We start from the raw sequence: 18,623 nt of genomic DNA, 5'->3' as shown, positions 1-18,623 counted from the left end.
CCGACTTTGACTACCAGGAATCATCTCACTAGGTTTCTCATGCCTGTTTGAAGACGTATGAACTGACTTAGACACATTCTGACCCTTCTCCCATGTAGGCTCATTGGAATGTCTTCCTAGCCACTTGTAACCCATCCTGGATTTGCGCCTCTTCAGGACTTGCAGTATCCCATGTTTTGTATGTAAACAGATCAGCCAAGGTCATTCTTAACTTTAGTTCACATTGTAGAAAACAGGTTCTGTAACAACTGCTCACAGAATTGGAACCCATCACATGGTCTTGTAAAGTAGTATTCCAGGTGATAGTTTGGAAGATTTAAAGATTCCTCGCCAACACTTAAGAAAGAGCCCCTGGTGTGGAGGTGGACAGCGGTTAGGAAAGAGCCCCAGAGTGCAGGTAGCAAGGAATGCCAAGGTGTAATCAGGTGGTTCAGAGGCCAGAGACTGATCAATAAATTAGCTCACCCTGGTTGTTATTGTTGCTTGGAATGTTGCCAAAATTAGAAATAAAAGGCTCTGCAGCTCCTGAGGGAAATACTCAGGCCTTTTTATTGAGTGTACTATACAATAAAAGCTGCCAATAAGGGAGTCTGAGGAATCTTTCATCTTGAGGAATAAGCCTACAGTAGACATGTAGAAAGTATCTTTCACACCCTCGTCAGAGGAATTCTGTATCCAATGAAAGAGACCTTAAATCTCTTCTTTTTTAATTTATGTTTTGTTCTCTCTTATTTAAATGTTTTACTTGGACATGTTAGATTAGGTTTAGATTTTCATACTCTGACCCGAGAATTAAGAAGTGATTCTTCTCATTAGTTATGAAAAGTTTCATAATTCATTTCAATTCACATCACAGAGAACTTCCTTAGTATAAGAACTGCCCTATAAACTAGTACAAAAAAAAATAGTAGAGAATTCACAGGCAAGGTAAATAACTCTATATGATGTTCATTCTCCTACTGGGAGAAATTAACTTTGAAACTACACTGGATACTGTTTTTCACCCCCAAGACTGGCAGACTCAGAAGCCTGTCTCACACTGTTGGATGCACACAGACTGCAGGCTTCCTCCTCACATCGCCAGCAGAGGAGTACATGGGCACACCCCACAGAGGGCACGTCAGCTGATTCTATCAAAATATCAAGTGAATGTAGCCCTAAAACTCCAACTTCAAGAATATATTTAGATATATTTATGAGACATGACATGTGCATTGTGCCATAGTTTGTCTTGGGAAAGATTGGAAATCTGTCAAGGGTGTGTTAAATAAGTGATAGTATATCTGCCTAGGGAACGCTGTGCTGCCGTGGAAATAGGAGTTCCTTGTGAACTGAAATGGAGAAACCTGTTATGCTTTTGAATAAAAAGTACAAAGTGCAGACTGGTGCGCACAGAATGCTCACATTGTAGAGAGGACTGGCCCAGCAGGATGGTGCTTCAGTAGGTGGAAGGCTTATGTCATCATGGAAAACGGTTGCTTAAAGGCTCTCTGTCAGCAGGTACCTGCCCTCTGTTCACTTGTGAAGAAGACTTCTAACTTCTCGTTGTAATTCTGGCTTAACATCTTTGTATTCTGTAGACAGAAAAATTTATACTGTCAGGTAGTCATTTAGTATGACTTTTCTTGTGAGCTTGAAGTTTTTAAAAGGTCAGCCTAATTCTCATTGCCTTTGCTAGTATATGTCCAGTAAAGATTGTGTATTTTGAGAACACATAAAGTAAGACTCATATTTCATTACTTCTTGTATGTTTCAGGGACAGACGTTTGCTTCAGCCAGCCCAGGTGTGTGACATTTTGAAGGGCGTCATTTTGGTGATCTGTTATTTCATGATGCACTATGTCGACTACTCTATGATGTACCACCTGATAAGGGGGCAGTCTGTCATCAAGCTCTACATCATCTACAACATGCTTGAGGTGAGAGTGCTTGTGACCCTGCAGGGTCAGTCTAGCCTGCTGTCTGCACAGGTGTGGCCACTGCACATGACTCAAGTCTCCCAGTGTAGAACGTGCCTGAGAGTCTAGTAAAGGTGCTTCTGGCCTTTAACATGTGATAGTCACTTGGGGCTCTGTTAAGTTGAATTCTGCTTTGGTAGATCTGGGGTGGGCCTGGAGAATCTGTGCTTCTAATGAGGGGATGCCTGGGCTACTGGCTGTGTGACACACTTGGGGCAGCAGGCTGGGGTGTGATGTATCCTCCAGCATGCAGGAATTTTCCTACTGTGGATGTTTCTGAGTCAGCACACTTAGAGAATGTATACTGTCAAAAGCCAGGGAAATTTGTTCTGCAAGTTCATTGGATATCCATGTTGTGTTTTTTTACTAGAACTTTTTAAAGACTATAAATAAATTCTGTGATTATATGTATTTCTGCTCTACTAGATTTACACTTTAAGTTGCTTTGAAATTTATAGTTTTCCAATTTCTGTAAAAACTTCATATTTTTAATACAAAAGATATTTCACTTTATACAGTTTAAAGTAAAAAAAACCTACATTTATAACAAAAATATTGAAGTTACACATTTACTTTACAAAAAATTACTTTGTTTTGTAGTCAGACTCTTAATCAGCTTTTTAAAAATAGCTATACTAGGTTATATAATAATTTTGAAATTTAAATTACATTTTCCTATACCTTTTGTTTTCTTCAGTGGGGATCCAGGGTCTCATATGCTCTGCCACTTACCTACATCCCCAGCCACCTGGGGTTTTTAGACCATTGTAAGGTCTGTCTTTTAACTTACTATGAGGACATTTCCCCTGACAAATAGACAGGTGGAGTGACATGGGGCAGCAGGCCTTCCTGATGCCTTACTACGCAGGTGAGGGCTTCCCATGTCTCTCCAGAAGCCATGGAAGCCTAGCTGTCCTTGTGTACACCCAGCTTCCTGTTTGTAGGCTGGTTGCCTGTGCACTTGCTTTGCCCCCTTAGGGGCAAAGGTTGCTGAAAGCTGGGTATGAGTGAAGTCTGTGAAGCAGGGCTGCCCAGCCTCTCCCCACCCTCTCATGGAAACATAGGCCTGAGCCTTGCCCTTCTTCTGCTACTGCTGATCTGCTCTCCTGCCAGTGCCCTGCTGACCTCCCATACTGCCCAGCCTCATAGGGACTGCAGGGCATAAATAAGGGCTTCTCCTGCCACCAAACTTCATGTGTGCATCTCCTCACTCAACAGAGCCCTTTCCAGGGTAGTGTTGTTGCTGTTATTAGAAAGTGAGTCATGGAAAAGGATGCACAAATTGCCAATTTAAATGGCTTAAATAGTTAACTTTGTAACCTTACCTGATGATATGGCTTAAGTGTAGCAGGTAAGAGTCCAGGTTCTAGGTCTAGAGACAAACTCCCTCCTGATCTATTCCTGATGCTTTCTCTTATTACCTGGTTATTCTGGGCTTGGTTACTGATTGCCGATTATCTATAATCAACTTTTCATCTGTAGAGTAGAGATATTAGGGAAGTTATGGGACTGGATGAGACAATACAAAGAGTTTAGCATAGAGTCTGGCATGTGGTGAGAGCTCCCTCAGGAGTGTTTGTCAGCAAGTACTTTCAGCTGCAGGGCCTGCATGCTGTGCAGTCTTAGGCCTCTCAGATGGGGGTGGGCGGAGCCTGTTCTCTGGAGCTTATGCTGTATGGTGGGAGAGAGCCAGTGAACAAGGAAATGTGAGAAAATCATGAAGACTGATGAGAAAGACCAAGGTAATGCGTGGAGGCCGTGGGGGCCACAAGAAGATGGGGCAGTCTGGGAAGGGCCTCTCGTAGGAGGTGGCACTTGGCTGACTCCCAGGTGGCGTGATACCGTTCTTCCCTCTTCTCATGTGTCTGCGTTAACATTGAGTTCAAGAAGAGCAATACCTGAAATGTCTTTAGGAAGTAAATCTGTAGATTTTAAATTCCATATAGTAAATGTCAAGCAAAATACAACTGCATTGTTTACAAATATTAGGTGTGCATAGAGTGACTTAGCTGATATAGTTGTCCTTAAATTTAAGTTTGAAGCTGAGTTTAAAGTGTAAAACCAGAGGCACCATGATTTTGATGTGCCTGTCCACTTTCATTATTGACACTATATAAGACTTTTCTTGTTATGAACAGCAAATTGTACAAATTCTAATTCAAGTCCTAAAAATATTTGAGTACTTACTATGTGCCAGAGAATAAAGAATTATGAATGAATAAGTAAATAAAGATCCCCTTTCTTTACTTTACCTAGTACTAGTATTTAAAAAAAAAATCATTAGGCAGGTCTCGAGTATTCGAGTTGCATCTGAATTTTCAGGGCAGAGGATGATGGCCAATGTCTCTTTGTGGGGTTCTTTCTGCCCAGGGGAATCCAAGCCACCTACAATCTCAGGTAATTAGCAAGTAACAAAACACATATACTCAGAAATATATTTACAGACTATAAAGCCCCTGATAGATCTAGTCCACATGGGTTCTGGAACTAGACAAAAGGAAAATATCTTTAGTGGTTTATTTAAGGGGATAAGTGGTTTATTTAAGGCAGGGATAAGGTTTCAAGGGTGGAGTCTTGCATTGTGATCTCTTGCAGTCAGCAGATTGATTGACATCTTGGCAGGTCACACCCATCTCAGGTGCTGTGTGGGCCGTGGCAGAGTGGGAAAGAGATTCACATTGTCCCTGGGCAATTGACCAGAGGAAATGTCCACTGACCATTCCCAGATACCAGATGTCTCTATTCATCAGCTTCTATGCATGGTGACCCACGTACAGCCCACAGATGATTCGTGACACTGAATTGTACCATGTTTTAGGGCATGTGAAGAAGTGTCTTTTGCCATTTCTCTGTAGGTTGCTGACCGCCTGTTTTCATCATTTGGACAAGATATCCTGGATGCCCTCTACTGGACAGCAACAGAGCCTAAGGAGAGAAAGAGAGCCCACATCGGGGTGATCCCTCATTTTTTCATGGCAGTTCTTTATGTCTGTATCCTTTTAAATTTGTTGAAAATTCCAGCAGTCAGCACGTATTCTACCTTTTTTTTTTGGATTGTTGTTTCATAGATTTAAAGATATATGTGTGTATCCAGAAGATTAAGTTAAAATACCTGCTTCCTTTTGAGAAATTGGTTTAATAGAAATTGGAAATGAGTTTAAAGAGCCTCATGTTTACAACGACCCTTTGAACTTTTGGAAAATTACTATTCGTGGTATAACTGAATCCAGGGGTGCTGTGCCACTGAACCACATCCCCACCTCTTTTTATTTTTTATTTTGAGATAGGATCTCACTGAATTGCTGAGGCTGACTTCTAACTTGCCATCGTTCTGCTTCAGCCTGCAGTCATAGGGATTGCAGGTGTGCACCACCGGCCCTGGCTGTTGGCATTATTTTTAAGTCTGTGAATTCTTTTTTTTTTTAATTTTATTTTTTATTTGTTCTTTTTAGTTATACATGAGAGTAGAATGCATTTTGACATACATACATGAAGTATGACGTTCCATTTTTGTGGTTGTACGTGATGTAGAGTTACACTGTTCATGTATTCATATGTGAACATAGGAAAGTTATGTTTGATTCATTCTACTATCTTTCACATTCCCATCCCCTCTTCCTTCCCCCATTCCATCTTCTGCAGTCAGTGAGCCTCCCCTTCTCCCTTCTTCCCTACCCCACTTATTGCGAGTCAGCATCTGTATATCAGAGAGAACATTTGGGTTTTGGGTTGGCTTATTTCACTTAGCATGATAGTCTCCAGTTCCATTCATTCACCAGCAAATGCCATAATTTCATTCTTCTTTATGGCTGAGTAATATTCTTTATGGCGTGAATTCTTTATAAGAATGTATGTGTGTGTGTTTGTATCCCTGGTTTAAAGTCTGTGTGTGTGCATGTACCCACACATATTCACGCACCAAGCATGCCTACTCTGGAGTTCCATGTGAAGTTAGGACTCACTCACAGTCTTTCTTAGTGTCAAAGAGTGACACTTAGAAGAAATTGGGTTCATATTTGAGAAGTTAAGGGCTAACTGGAAAGATACCTGTTAGGGCAGAAGCTTGTTCCAGCTTTAGTGGAGTAAAGCAGTTACCATTTTAGATAACATATTAACTGTTCCATATGTAATATGAATAGAATTCTGCATGACAGATGAAAAAGCATATTAATTTTTAGACATTTCTTGCTATCTTAACAATCCATGTTACCTGAAGAAAAGAGAAGACAATCACTTCCAGACCAGCTTTTATGTTCTTTTCTTATTAAATTCAAATTACCTTAATTCAGAATGTATATTCTAAGTCTCTTCTTTCAGTATTTATGATAATTTATTCCATAAATTTATTTTTCCAGCTGTTTTGAGGTTATGTTTCACAAGCATTGTGCCACGTTCCAGGGATGAAGAAAAAGCAGAACCGTACTGGTTAGGAGGACTGGGGTCTAAGTAAACGGATACACAGAAGCTCCTTTCTGCTTTGGCTTCTTTCATGTGGATTGCATTCCTTTTCTCCTATCAAATTTTTGTCAACTACAACAGACAGGGAAATTATGAAGAAAATAAAATACATATATTTGGTTTAGGAAGCATGGTCATTTCTCCATTATTCACTTTCAGAATTTTCTAGTGTTATCTATCAATAATATGGAAATAAATTTTGGGTTTTTCCTTGACATTCCATTAGTTTTGCATGCGATTCTCATAATGGTTCAGGCAACAACACTAAATGTAGCTTTTAACTCACACAACAAGTCCCTGCTCACTATCATGATGTCTAATAACGTAAGTATGAGGTTCTACTTTACATTGGGGATTATAAAGTACTGTGGGGTGATACTGTAGATGAAATGAAGTGTTTTGTTCTGTATAATATTTATTCTCCAGGAAGTATTTATATATAGCAAATCGATTTTTGAAACTATTACAATGATAAAGATATTTCTGTTTTCCATTTCAGTTTGTTGAAATTAAAGGAAGTGTTTTCAAGAAGTTTGAAAAGAACAATCTCTTTCAAATGTCAAATAGTGGTATGTACAATTAGGTTCTACTTGCAGTTCCAATTAAAATTGATTCAAAGTGGTTGACTGCCATAAATATAGCTGATTTGGATAAAGGTTAAAAAACATTTTTGACCCTACCCCCTCCTAAAAAAGTTAATTTAATATGGTTTATTGCTATAAAACATTAGAACATTATCAACACTAAAACAGAATCTAGGAGAATATATTCTCAATCTTTGTGTAGACAAACATTTTTAGAGGATGCACAAAAAGCACTAACCATATGAAGAAATAAATTGAACTTTAAAGACTTACACTCAATTAAAAAATTAAGAAAAAATTCCAGGCATTGTAGCACACAACTGTAATTCCAGTGACTTGGAGGCTAAGGCAGAAGAATTGCAAGTTAAGACCAGCCTCAGCAATTTAGCAAGACCCTGTCTCAAAATCAGAAAAAATGGGGTAGGGGCAGTGCTGGGGATGTGGTTCAGTGGTAAAGTGCCTGAGTTCAACTCCAGTACCAGGAAAAAAAAATTAAGAAAATGAAAAACTATTGAAAGAGTGACATCTATACAGCAAACTGTATTTTTTATTTTCTGAATATATTACAAATTCTACCAATCAGTTATGAAAAAATAATTTTAAAATGGGCAAAAGACTAGATCAGACATTTTGTAAAAGATGTATAAATGGCCAAGAAGCCCATAAAAAGGTATTTAGCATTATTAGAAAAAACATCACCAGGGAAAGGCAAAGGATCACAGCACACCCACCAGGATCCCTGGTGTCCAGACAGTGCCTGCAGTTAATGAGGATATGGATTACCTGACACACTCAGGCAGTATGGTGTGGATGTAAAATACTACAACTGCTCTGGAAAATTTCTTTGCAGTTTCTTTCTTGATATAGTTAAACAGCAATGCTGTAATTCCAGCATTGCAAACTATTATGGCAGCTTTATTCACAATAGCCAAAAACCGAAATGTCTATTAATAGGAAAATAGACCATAGAATACTACTCAACAATGAAAGAAAAAATATGAACTAATTATACATCCTATTATGTCTATCTCAAAAGCATTGTGTTCAGGAAAATAAAACCAGACACACACACACACACACACACACACACACACACACAGTACATACTATTGGGTTTCATTTATTTGAGGTTTATGATCGGACACAGTTTATGATAGAAATAAGACTGGCTTCTGATTGGGAACAGGCACTGATGCGGGGGTATAAGGGAACTTTCTGGGTAAGAGAACTCTTTGGCATATTTATTAGAAGATTGGCAACACAGATTAAGCATTTTCAAAACTCAGCAAATTGTATACTTAAGATCTGTATTTCACTATGTAATTTTGGCTCTGTATTTGACAAGTAAAATAATAGCAGATGAAGATAATAAAGCAAAAAAATAAAAAATGTTTAGCATTGTAGGAAAAAATTAGGCAAGGGATCACAAGAGCAAATGGAAAATTAACAAGTCCAGATGATTTCATGGACCACAATGAGCCTTAGCCCTCAGAGCTCTGAGCGCAGAAGGTGCTGTCTCTATGTTCCTGAATGAAAGGGAAGGAGAAGGGGGCTGCTCAAGGGAGACATTTTGTTGTCAAGATTAGTAGCTTATAATTAACCATAGTACATATCGATTGAACTGTAAGAAGTTTATTTTTTGCCGAAATTATGTTTTTATTAATTTATATCAATAGCCTGCTTTGAGTATGTGCCCTTACATAGATTTTAAGTTTTAAAAGTTTTCAGTCATCATATATCCGGGCTTTAAAATTATAAGGAAATTGTGAATGGTTTTTAAATCTGGCCACTAGCATTTTGTATCATTAGTATCTCTTTTCTCTCTTTCATAAACAGATCTCCCAAATTACAACCTCTTAGCATAGAGAGATTAGAAATTCAATACTTCAGTTTTTTTTAAATTCTGAAAAAAAAATGACGTATTGTTCAGGTATTCATATCAGCTCAGAAAAAATTCAGGAGTTTATTACAGATTAAAATGGTTAGTAATTAGGACAAAAAGTTTTGCTTTTTATTGTTAAATAAAATACTTAATGTTATAGTACAAAGTGTCTGCATTGTACTCCTTCATTTCTTATAAGAAATTAACTTTATACTAAGGTAGTTTTAAAACCCCAAGAATCTGCCCTAGGCAATCATGCTAATACTGCAAATAGTACTGGGTGTTAAAGGGGAGGATGAGGAGTCTCCCTTTGCAGCTCTTGCCCTCTCTGCACTAGGTCATGGCCACACCATGAGGTGTGCCCAGCACTGTATCTTTGTGTGTGCATTTTCCTGTGATTTATTTTTTTTCTCCCTGAGAAGTTGAGTTACCAGATATGTAGCATAAGGTTCTGTCTCTTACCCTGGGTTAATGTGGAAGACTTTGGGAGTTTTAAAATGACTTTATTCCTCCAACATTAGCTGAACATACATTTTCTTTATAGGAATTGTCTGAGGACAAGTGAAATTGAGTTTAATTAATAAAACCAGACTTTTAACAGTTAATCCTTTTTCTCACTTCGTTTTAAGCACCAGCTGAATGTGGGACCTAGGGCTTTTCGATTTGAAAGCCTAAAATGAAAAATTTTGCCTGTTAATAATGTGAACTGCATTCAGAATGATCCTTCAGGAGAGTTAATCCTCTTAACAAGCCTGGAAGGCTGCCATCAGTTTGAAGGCTGTTGTGGGGAGGGGTAGTCACTCATTTCCCAGTTGGACTGCAGCTCTAAGTGTGTTGATGTGTATCTGTTAGTGGTACTCCAGCGGGCAAAGGAGCTGCCTGATTAGAATGTCAGGAATGTCCTAAAAGGGTTGCTTTCCACTGCTTTAAGTTCCTTGGTAAAGGCAAGAGAAAACATTCCCATTATAGAAGCTGTGATTTTTAATCTATGTAAGTTTAATCTTACTGAAAACCTTACTGTTCTGGAAATGAGATGGTATATAAATATATTTTCATTTCATTGTTTATATAAGATTTTATTACAAACAAAAACTTTTTTAAAAAACATTTGAGCTGTGCGCAATAAATGAGTTCTTTTTTTTCTTTAATTTTTATTGTTGGTTGTTCAAAACATTACATAGTTCTTGACATATCATATTTCACACTTTGATTCAAGTGGGTTATGAACTCCCATTTTTACCCCGTATACAGATTGCAGCATCACATCGGTTACACATCCACTAATAAATGAGTTCTTGAAATCAAAATATACTTATTTGTGGTGGTTCTTTCCTTTTTAATCTTTAAACTTAACATCGTGCATATTCTTCATTTTATAAAATCGCATTTGTCTACCAGAATTTTATAAGTCTATCATTTTGAAATATGCTTTTCTAAAATCATTTTTCTCTTAAGTATCCCCCTAGTAAGATGTGTTTTGTCCTTTCATCAGCATGCTTAGAATTGGAATGACTGCACATTTTCTCCATGTCAGTAGTGTGATGTATTCAAGAATCAGATGTAATTAATTTAAATGTTGTTCTTGTTTTTGCTTTATTTTATTAGAGTTCATAAAAGTTCCTTTGGGTTGTTTCAAATGATGTTCTAAATTTCTCAAGGCAGTTTCTTTCCAGAGAATTATGTAATAAGCCATATCCTACAGGTCAAAAATAAATAAATTTCTTTGTTAATATTGTTTATGAAAATTAGAAAGGCCTTATAGCACATAGGTAGAGACAACTTTGTAAATAGTTAATTGTACAGAATTCCAATTCCAATGTACCTTTGAGAAATTTAATCCCATGAATTAAAATCTAAAATTAACTGTAGTTAAATAACAAAGAATATATTTTGTGTCACACTTTGATAGCAATTATTCTAGGGCAAACTTTAGTTAAACCTATGGCCCCTTTGAAATCACAAAATAAATTGGATGTGTTGATCTAGAACTAGCCAAAACTCACATACTTAAAAACCTCATATGTGCTTCCTTCTATTTGTATCCTGCCTTTTGAGAGTCACATCTATGCTCTGCACCTTGAGACTCACTGCTCTGAGCTTACACCCAGAACATGGTCTCACATAAGGAACAACACTAGAATTCCTAAAGAGAACAGCAGTCTGTGCCCACTGGCTTCAAGGCAATAGAGGTGCAACTCCAGCCCATCTCAAAGAACTGAACTACTCTGCAAAGGAAGGCCTCAGCAACCTCCTGAAGACTCTGAGGATTTAGGGAAGACACAGATAGTAATGGCCAGAGCCCAGAGTTCTGCTGTGGAAGAAAAGGGCACCAATGATAGGCCATGAAATTGGAATTGAAATACAGAGTACAATGTTGCTAAGGTGGCAGAATAGATGGAAATGACTAAAGGATATACTAGAGCTTTTCAGGTGGGCTGCTTTATGTTTCTGGCCACAGCCCCCACCATTAAACAGAAACCCACATGGGCATGCACACCTACTGCAGCCAGATCGAGTTTGTCCATCACTCAACTACATAGTATCTTAGAAAATAACAGCTGAAAGATGAAATGTGAAAACCAGCATTTGACAGGAATTTAATTATTTGCTTGTATTAAATTCATTCTGACCAATGATATTTATCATAAATTAGTATGTAGTATTAGTAGGTAGTATACTAATTTGTGGTAAGTATCATTGTGAAATCTAATTGGTTTTTTTTTTTTTTTTTTTCCCAAAGTTCTACATATACTCTGAGAAATGCTGTTGTGATGCCAGCGTTCTCCTAGCTAAGGGATTCATCAGGGCAGTACTTATGTACTTACTGTTTGCCAGATTAGTAGTCTGGGACATGAGGGTTTTATGTTACTCAAATTCTTGTGTTTTACTGTCTGCTTCTTTTTTCCTTTCGTAAAATGAAAACAGTTGTCATAAGTCCCCAGAGGTCATTGGAAAGATTTAATAATGACCAAGTCTGAACAGTTTGATGGTTTGAATATTTTTTGAGTATTATAGAAAACTTGAATTTCTGGGTTTGGGTTGTAGCTCAGTGGTAGAGCGCTTACCTAGCATGTGTGAGGCACTGGGTTTGAGTTTTAGCACCACATATAAATAAAATAAAGGTTAAAAAAAAAAGAAAACTTGAATTTTTAGACAAGAATTATGTTGCCAAAAGAAATAAATGCTTATCAATTTTGCATCATTGTGTGTGTGTGTTTATGTGTGTGTGTATATATTGTGCAGTCATCCCTCGATATTTGAGTTTTACACTCAAGGTTTCAGCCAATCACAGATTAAAAATATTCTGCAACAAAAAATGACATCTGGTCGGAATATTATAGGGTTTTTTTCTTGTAGTTATTCCCTAAATAATACAGTGTAAATATTCACAGAGCATTTACATAAGTATATGAAAGGATATGAGTAGGTTATATGCAAATACTATACTGTTATCATATAAGAGACTTGAGCCTCTTGGATTTTGTAAATACAGGTTCCTGGAACCAGTGCCTCACAGATTCTGTGATTCATTTTTGTTTTTTTTGTTTGTTTTGCAGACAGTTGTATGTAGCATAATAATTTCATCAGATTTTGACAGAACTATTTTAGATATGTACTGTATTATTATCTATATGAATTATAGTACTTATGTTTGTTTTCGTTTTTCAGATATCAAGGAACGATTCACAAATTATGTGCTTTTGCTGATAGTATGTTTAAGGAACATGGAGCAGTTTTCTTGGAATCCAGGTAACTAGCTCTTACCAAATTTAGTGTTTTAGGATTTTACTCTTAAACCAAAATCTTTCTTTCACATGGACTAAAATGAATACTACAGAGAATTTTGGAGGGCTGGCGTTGTTTGTTTGGGTATTAGAAAGGAAAATGGACAGGGATTTCTGGTGTGGTTGGATTCTATCTTTTCCAAAAGCCTCTCTGACTCTGGAGCTGCATAGTGGTGGATGAGCAGACCCTGCTCTGAAGTCAGCCCTGGGCCTCACTCAGCCGTGGTTACCTACACACTGACATTTTCACAGTTGACTGGAGGATTCTGTGCTCTTCCTTAATGTTTGTGTTTTACCTGTTCACTATTAATTTTTAGGCCAAATAGGGATAAAGAATTATAATGTAAAGCACTAGATTTTGTTCCTCATGTATCTCTGAATTCAGGCTCACAGGAAGTTAACACAGTCCATGAATTCTCACCCTCCTTCAGCAGACACTACCCAAGCAGGTGCAGAGGGCCAGGCACAAGGCAAGGGACTGTGGCAAATATCAGAAGTGCTAAGACATTTAATGCCGGACTCAGGTAGGGGAGAAAAATAGGCTGTTACGATACTGAAGTGGGCTGGGTGGGAAACAATCAGATATCTCAAGTAATTGAGAATTTTTTCCCCCAGTGCTGAAAAAAAAAACAGTTTTTAACGATGCTGGCCATGCTTTGCATTCTGTTTATCACTCCCAATATCATGGATGTTCTAGGCATCCAGTACCTTTTATTAATTTATTTTATTTCATTGCTTATTTCCAGGTACCTTTGAAAAATCAGAAAGAAATACAAAATAAAATATACATTTGATCTTGGAAATAAGTTTCCAGAAGTTACATTCTTAAAGAAACTATAACATCAAATGATAGATTTTTAAAAATATTTTTCTAATATTTATTTTTTAGTTGTAGTTGGACACAATACCTTAATTTTATTTATTTTATGTGGTGCTGAGGATTGAACCCAGGGCCTCATATGTGCTACATGCACGCTCTACCACTGAGCCATATTCCCAGCCCCTCAAATGATAGATCTTAAGTGGTATGCATTCTAATCTAAATACACCCAAAAGCCACGTAATTTGTGGCAGGGAATGTCCTACACACACACACACACACACACACACACACATTCTTTGTGTACCTGGAATCTTTTAATGAATGGTAGTATCAGTAGGTCAGCAGTATTCATGAAACAGAGTGGATATGTATAGCCCACAGACCCCAGGTGGGGTCATTAATCCCAGAACAGAGTTGTTACACAAAAGGACAAATACTCAAGCTTCTTAACACCTCCGTGTGCGAAGTAATGTTCTCATTTGTACTGTGACTTTCAACGGGTTATCTTAAGTTTCCTTCATCAGTACTGTGAAGATAAAATGATCAAAGGGACACTGTGCTTATTGGTGGATCCTTCATTCTTTTACTTTTATTTTAGCTTTTTTTAAAACCAAAATACCATTTGTAGAAGCTTTTACTAAGTGCCCAGGATAATTAATAACCAAAAAATAACAAGCTATTTTGTGTGCCAGGAACATTGCTATATACTCTAATCTTATTTAATTCTCATAATAATGGAATGTAGACAACTTCTAATATCCTTATTTTGTAGATCAGGGAATCGGAACAAATATAATTAAAAACAACTGGGTACTGTGGCCCATGCCTTTGAACTCAGCTACTCAGGATGAAGCAGGAAGATCACAAGTTCAATGCTTGCCCAGCAACCTAGAGAAACCCTGTCTCAAAAATAAAAATGACTGGGGATATGTATCAGTAGTATAGGCCTCTGTTCAGTATTGAACAGCCCTAGTTCCATGCTTTGGAAGTGTTCAGCGCAGCTAGGAGTTGAGTTCAGATGTCACCAGACCTGCAGAAAATAAAGAAGAAGAAACTTGCAGAGTTTCTTGTTGAAAGAGGTCCCCTGGTTTCTGGAGCCTCACCATGATGCCAGACTCAGAACAGTGCCTGGCGTCCATCGTCAGCGCGTGGCCAGCTGCAGCCTCCAGGTCCTTGGTCTCCATGGGTCTTCGCCAGCGTTTCCAGCCATCCTTTTCTTGCTCTGTCCCACTCTTAAGTCCTTCCTCCAGGTCTTAGGAGGTTATCTGTGGGTATTATTTTTATCAGCTACTTAGTACTGAATTGATATTTTAGTAAATATCATAAATGTGAGCAGATAACAAGAAGTTGCATCCATATGACAGTGAAATAAATGATCGTTAAGTATCTTTAAATCAAAAAGGAAAAGATGTGCTCAGTTGACTCCAGCATATCTCTGTGAGCTCTTTACTGTCAACTGAGGCAACTACAGAATTAAAAGGCTTTGCTAAGGAACCTGCCTAACCTGGTCATGCTCAGGTGTCAGCTCCTCAAAGGCAACATGGCCTGCGGACAAAGCAGTGCTAGGAACACAGAAAATACTGAGTGACTATTTGTTGGATGAATTGCCCTTAAAGTTGGTAAAATGTTGTGTTTTTTTTTGTTTTTTTTTTTGTTTGTTTGTTTTGTTTTGTTTTTGATAAAGGTTTAACTGAAATACTAAGTTTTGCCCTTTAGAGATTTTAGGTTGGATTCTGCTCATATTAAGAGATGTACTTATCTGTCTTTTCTCTATACTGTATAGATCATCTCTGGGTGCTGTTTCCAGATGTCTGTATGGTGATTGCCTCAGAAATTGCTGTGGACATTGTAAAGCATGCCTTTATCACCAAGTTCAATGACATTACTGCAGATGTATGTATTTCTATAAGCAATTCAGTGTTCAGAGTTTACTGCTTAATATTATGAAGTTCTTAATGAATTTAGGTTTATTGTGTTTACGGAGATTATAGGATATAACTACTACTTTAAAGTTAATATTGTAATTTTAAGTTTGTAAAAATTATTACACTACTGAAAGGCTTTGCTTCAGTATTGAACAGCCCTAATTCCATGCTTGGAAATGTGCAGCTCAGCTAGGAATTGAGCTCAGATGTCACCAACTCAAAATCTTCATAAACTGTTACCACTATCACTATCTGTCCACTTCAGTTTTAAAATCATTTTGTGTCTATTTTAAAAATAAGACATCAGAACTTCTCTCAGGGTAGCTTTTAAAATATTTTCTATTTCAAAATTGATTTTTTTTCTGTGATTATCAGTTGGTTCCTAAATTCAAACCATACATTTTTCTTGTGAAAGTACTTGATGAAACTTCAAAGAATTTGTTTTACATTGCAATCATATTCTGTAGAATTTCTGGAAATAGGGGCTGTAGGCTTATTTGTATAAATAGTAAACCATAGAAGAGGTTCCTGAGACGTTCCTGGCTTTGTCCTAAATGAGTATTAGTTTAATAGTTTTCTGGATTTTATTGAGTTGTACTTTTAATTTACAGTTTTTACTCTGACACTTATTGTTTAACGACTTAAAATCGAATGCAGTTGCTACAGTTCAAAGATTTGATCATGAGTTTCTGAAGGATTTGATATACTAGAAGAAAATATGGTTAGGAAATTTTTTACTGATGAAGTGATTTTACCATTTCCTTTCTTGGCCTCAGTAGAGAATAATTCCATTTTCATAGGATCATTTTCTCTGCATCTGAAGTCAAATTTAATAAGCTTCAGGTATTTTGTGCAATTTTTAGTGGAAACGAGTTTATAGTGCACTTGTAATTGTAGCACTACTCTGTTCCCTATCAATATTATCTTAATGTTGGCATCCATTTTTCTAAGAAGGTGATTATCATAACTTTTTTTTTTTTGTACCAGGTATTAAACCCAGGGGCACTTAACCACTAAGCCACATTCCCAGCCCTCCCCCCCCCCCTTTTTTGTTGTTGTTGTTTTTGTTTTTTATTTTGAGACAGGGTCTCACTAAGTTTCTGAGGCTGGCCTCAAACTTGCAGTCCTTTTGCCTCAGCCTCCTGAGTCTTTGGGATTATAGGCATGTTCCACCACACTCAGCATTTCATTTAAACTTTCATTTTAAATTCTTCATTTCATTTAAAATTTCAAAATTCTTTTTGACACATACATTACTTTTAAAATATTCACTTCCCAAAATTCTAAACTCTCTGGATCATAAATCATTGAATATTTATTCCTTTTTGAAAAGAACCCTTTAAAAAGCCTATGCATATAGTAGATCGGGGAAATCGAGGCTGTGTTTTACCTTTACTTCAGGAAGACAAATAGTCCGTGTTCAGAGGTCTGGTTATTAGCATCTGTTCCTGGTTAATTATTGAACATTTTATTTACAAAGTCTAAATCTTTCCACATGGTATATTTGCATGAGATTACTGAATATTTCTCTCTTATTTGTCTTTAGGTCTACAGTGAATACAGAGCCAGCCTTGCTTTTGACCTTGTTAGTAGCCGACAGAAAAATGTGAGCATTTTATCTAAGGCATAGTCCCTTTAACAACAATGGTTAAATTTAGCACAAAGTATTAGTTAAAGGAAAACCACATTTCTGCTTACCTCTGTTCTGTACATAAGCATTTACACAGCAATAGTGCTTATATTACATAGTGGGTGATTTTTATAGCACTGTAACACACAATTTTGCATTTAAAACTTCTTGTGAACAATTAGATTTCCACATCATCTTATTAAATTACAGAACAGGCACTAGGTTCTCTTCCTGTCCATAGCCTCACCTGTTTATAACATTTGCTGGGATGAGTGAACAGTACTTTTTAAATGCTGGTTAAATTCCAGAGAATCTGAACCCTCCTCTCCTTTCTCTGCAGGCGTACACTGACTACAGTGACTCGGTAGCACGACGGATGGGCTTTATTCCTCTCCCACTGGCTGTTTTAGTAAGTTCAGTATGTGTGTCTGTATTTAAATGAGATAGTCATCATTATATAACATTAATAAATTATCAGTAAATTTGCTTCAGAGGGATAGGATCTAAAAATTAAATAACTTGGAAGAAAAGAAGTTTGTTTTTTTAAAATAATGGCATTATTCTTTCAGATTAAGTGGTAAAGAAGGAACTGTTTTTGTAAGTGGCTTTTCTAAAAGTGAGGATATTCTTTTTTGTTCTTTTGGCAGAGATTTTTCTTTTTCAACAGATATCTCTAGCGGTGGACATTGACATGACCACTGGAATGCATAGTGGTTACAACATAAATTGATCCAACATTGCTAGAGGGCAATTTGACAGTGTTCAACTTTGATGCAGTTATTCTGGTTCTAGGAATTTATCCTAAGGAGATAGTTATGAAAGGCATGCAGTGATTGATGGGCAAGGCTAAGCACTTGCAATGGTATTTGTAGTTATTAAAACATTAGAAGCCAACTACAGTGTTCCCAATGAGGGCATATTTTGGTATCTGCTGTAATTACCACTTCTTTGTGTTTGTTTGTTTTTTGTTTTTGTTTTGTACCGGGATTAAACTCAAGGGCACCTGACCACTGAGCCACATCCCGAGCCCCATTTTGTATTTTATTTAAATAGAGTCTCACTGAGTTGCTTAGCACCTTGCTTTTGCAGAGGCTGGCTTTGAACTGAAGATTCTCCTTTCCCTGCCTCCCGAGCCACTGGGATTGCAGGCATGCACCACCACACCCAGCTGTAATCACCACTTCTAAAGTTTTTTTTTTTTAATTTCATTGAAAATTCCTGCTGTTATGCATAGGAAATACCATTTTTAAAATAAAAATAGTTCTGAAATTCAAATCAACTCTAAAAAAGTTGCCACCTCTGATCTTTTTAATGAACTTCTCAGCACAGTCTTATAAATAGTTGCTAGCTACATTGGACTATAATGTTAATTAAGATTTGCTGACTGTACCTGTATTTGATTATGTTCCTTCTTGACTACCTGTTCTTGTGTCAAAACAAACTTGACCATCTTTTTGCCAAAAGGCATCTGAAGTTCCCTTATAGAAACAGTCTTGGGCAAATCAACTGGGAAATGTATCAGCAAATTGTGGTGCAGCCAGCTGAATCTTAGACCAGCTTGCCTATCCTTTTTCAGAT

At 37.1% G+C, this 18,623-nt stretch overlaps 1 protein-coding gene across 2 annotated transcripts in view; it reads left to right on the top strand.

The window, feature by feature from the left end:
• Tapt1 (transmembrane anterior posterior transformation 1) overlaps positions 1 to 18,623 on the top strand; it is a 46,136-nt gene that overhangs the window by 19,152 nt on the left and 8,361 nt on the right. For both annotated transcript variants that reach the window (XM_015481976.2, XM_015481975.2), the window contains 8 exons: positions 1,757 to 1,919; positions 4,814 to 4,949; positions 6,643 to 6,740; positions 6,916 to 6,985; positions 12,552 to 12,632; positions 15,274 to 15,383; positions 16,962 to 17,021; positions 17,386 to 17,454. In XM_015481976.2, coding sequence (XP_015337462.1) covers positions 1,757 to 1,919; positions 4,814 to 4,949; positions 6,643 to 6,740; positions 6,916 to 6,985; positions 12,552 to 12,632; positions 15,274 to 15,383; positions 16,962 to 17,021; positions 17,386 to 17,454 — 787 coding nt within the window. The remainder of the gene's footprint in view (positions 1 to 1,756; positions 1,920 to 4,813; positions 4,950 to 6,642; positions 6,741 to 6,915; positions 6,986 to 12,551; positions 12,633 to 15,273; positions 15,384 to 16,961; positions 17,022 to 17,385; positions 17,455 to 18,623) is intronic.

The sequence above is a fragment of the Marmota marmota genome, unplaced genomic scaffold (genome assembly GCF_001458135.2).
Source record: "Marmota marmota marmota unplaced genomic scaffold, marMar, whole genome shotgun sequence".
Taxonomy (NCBI): Eukaryota; Metazoa; Chordata; class Mammalia; order Rodentia; family Sciuridae; genus Marmota; species Marmota marmota.
Note: the sequence above shows the minus strand (reverse complement) of the source record. Positions and strands in the feature narration are given on the sequence as shown.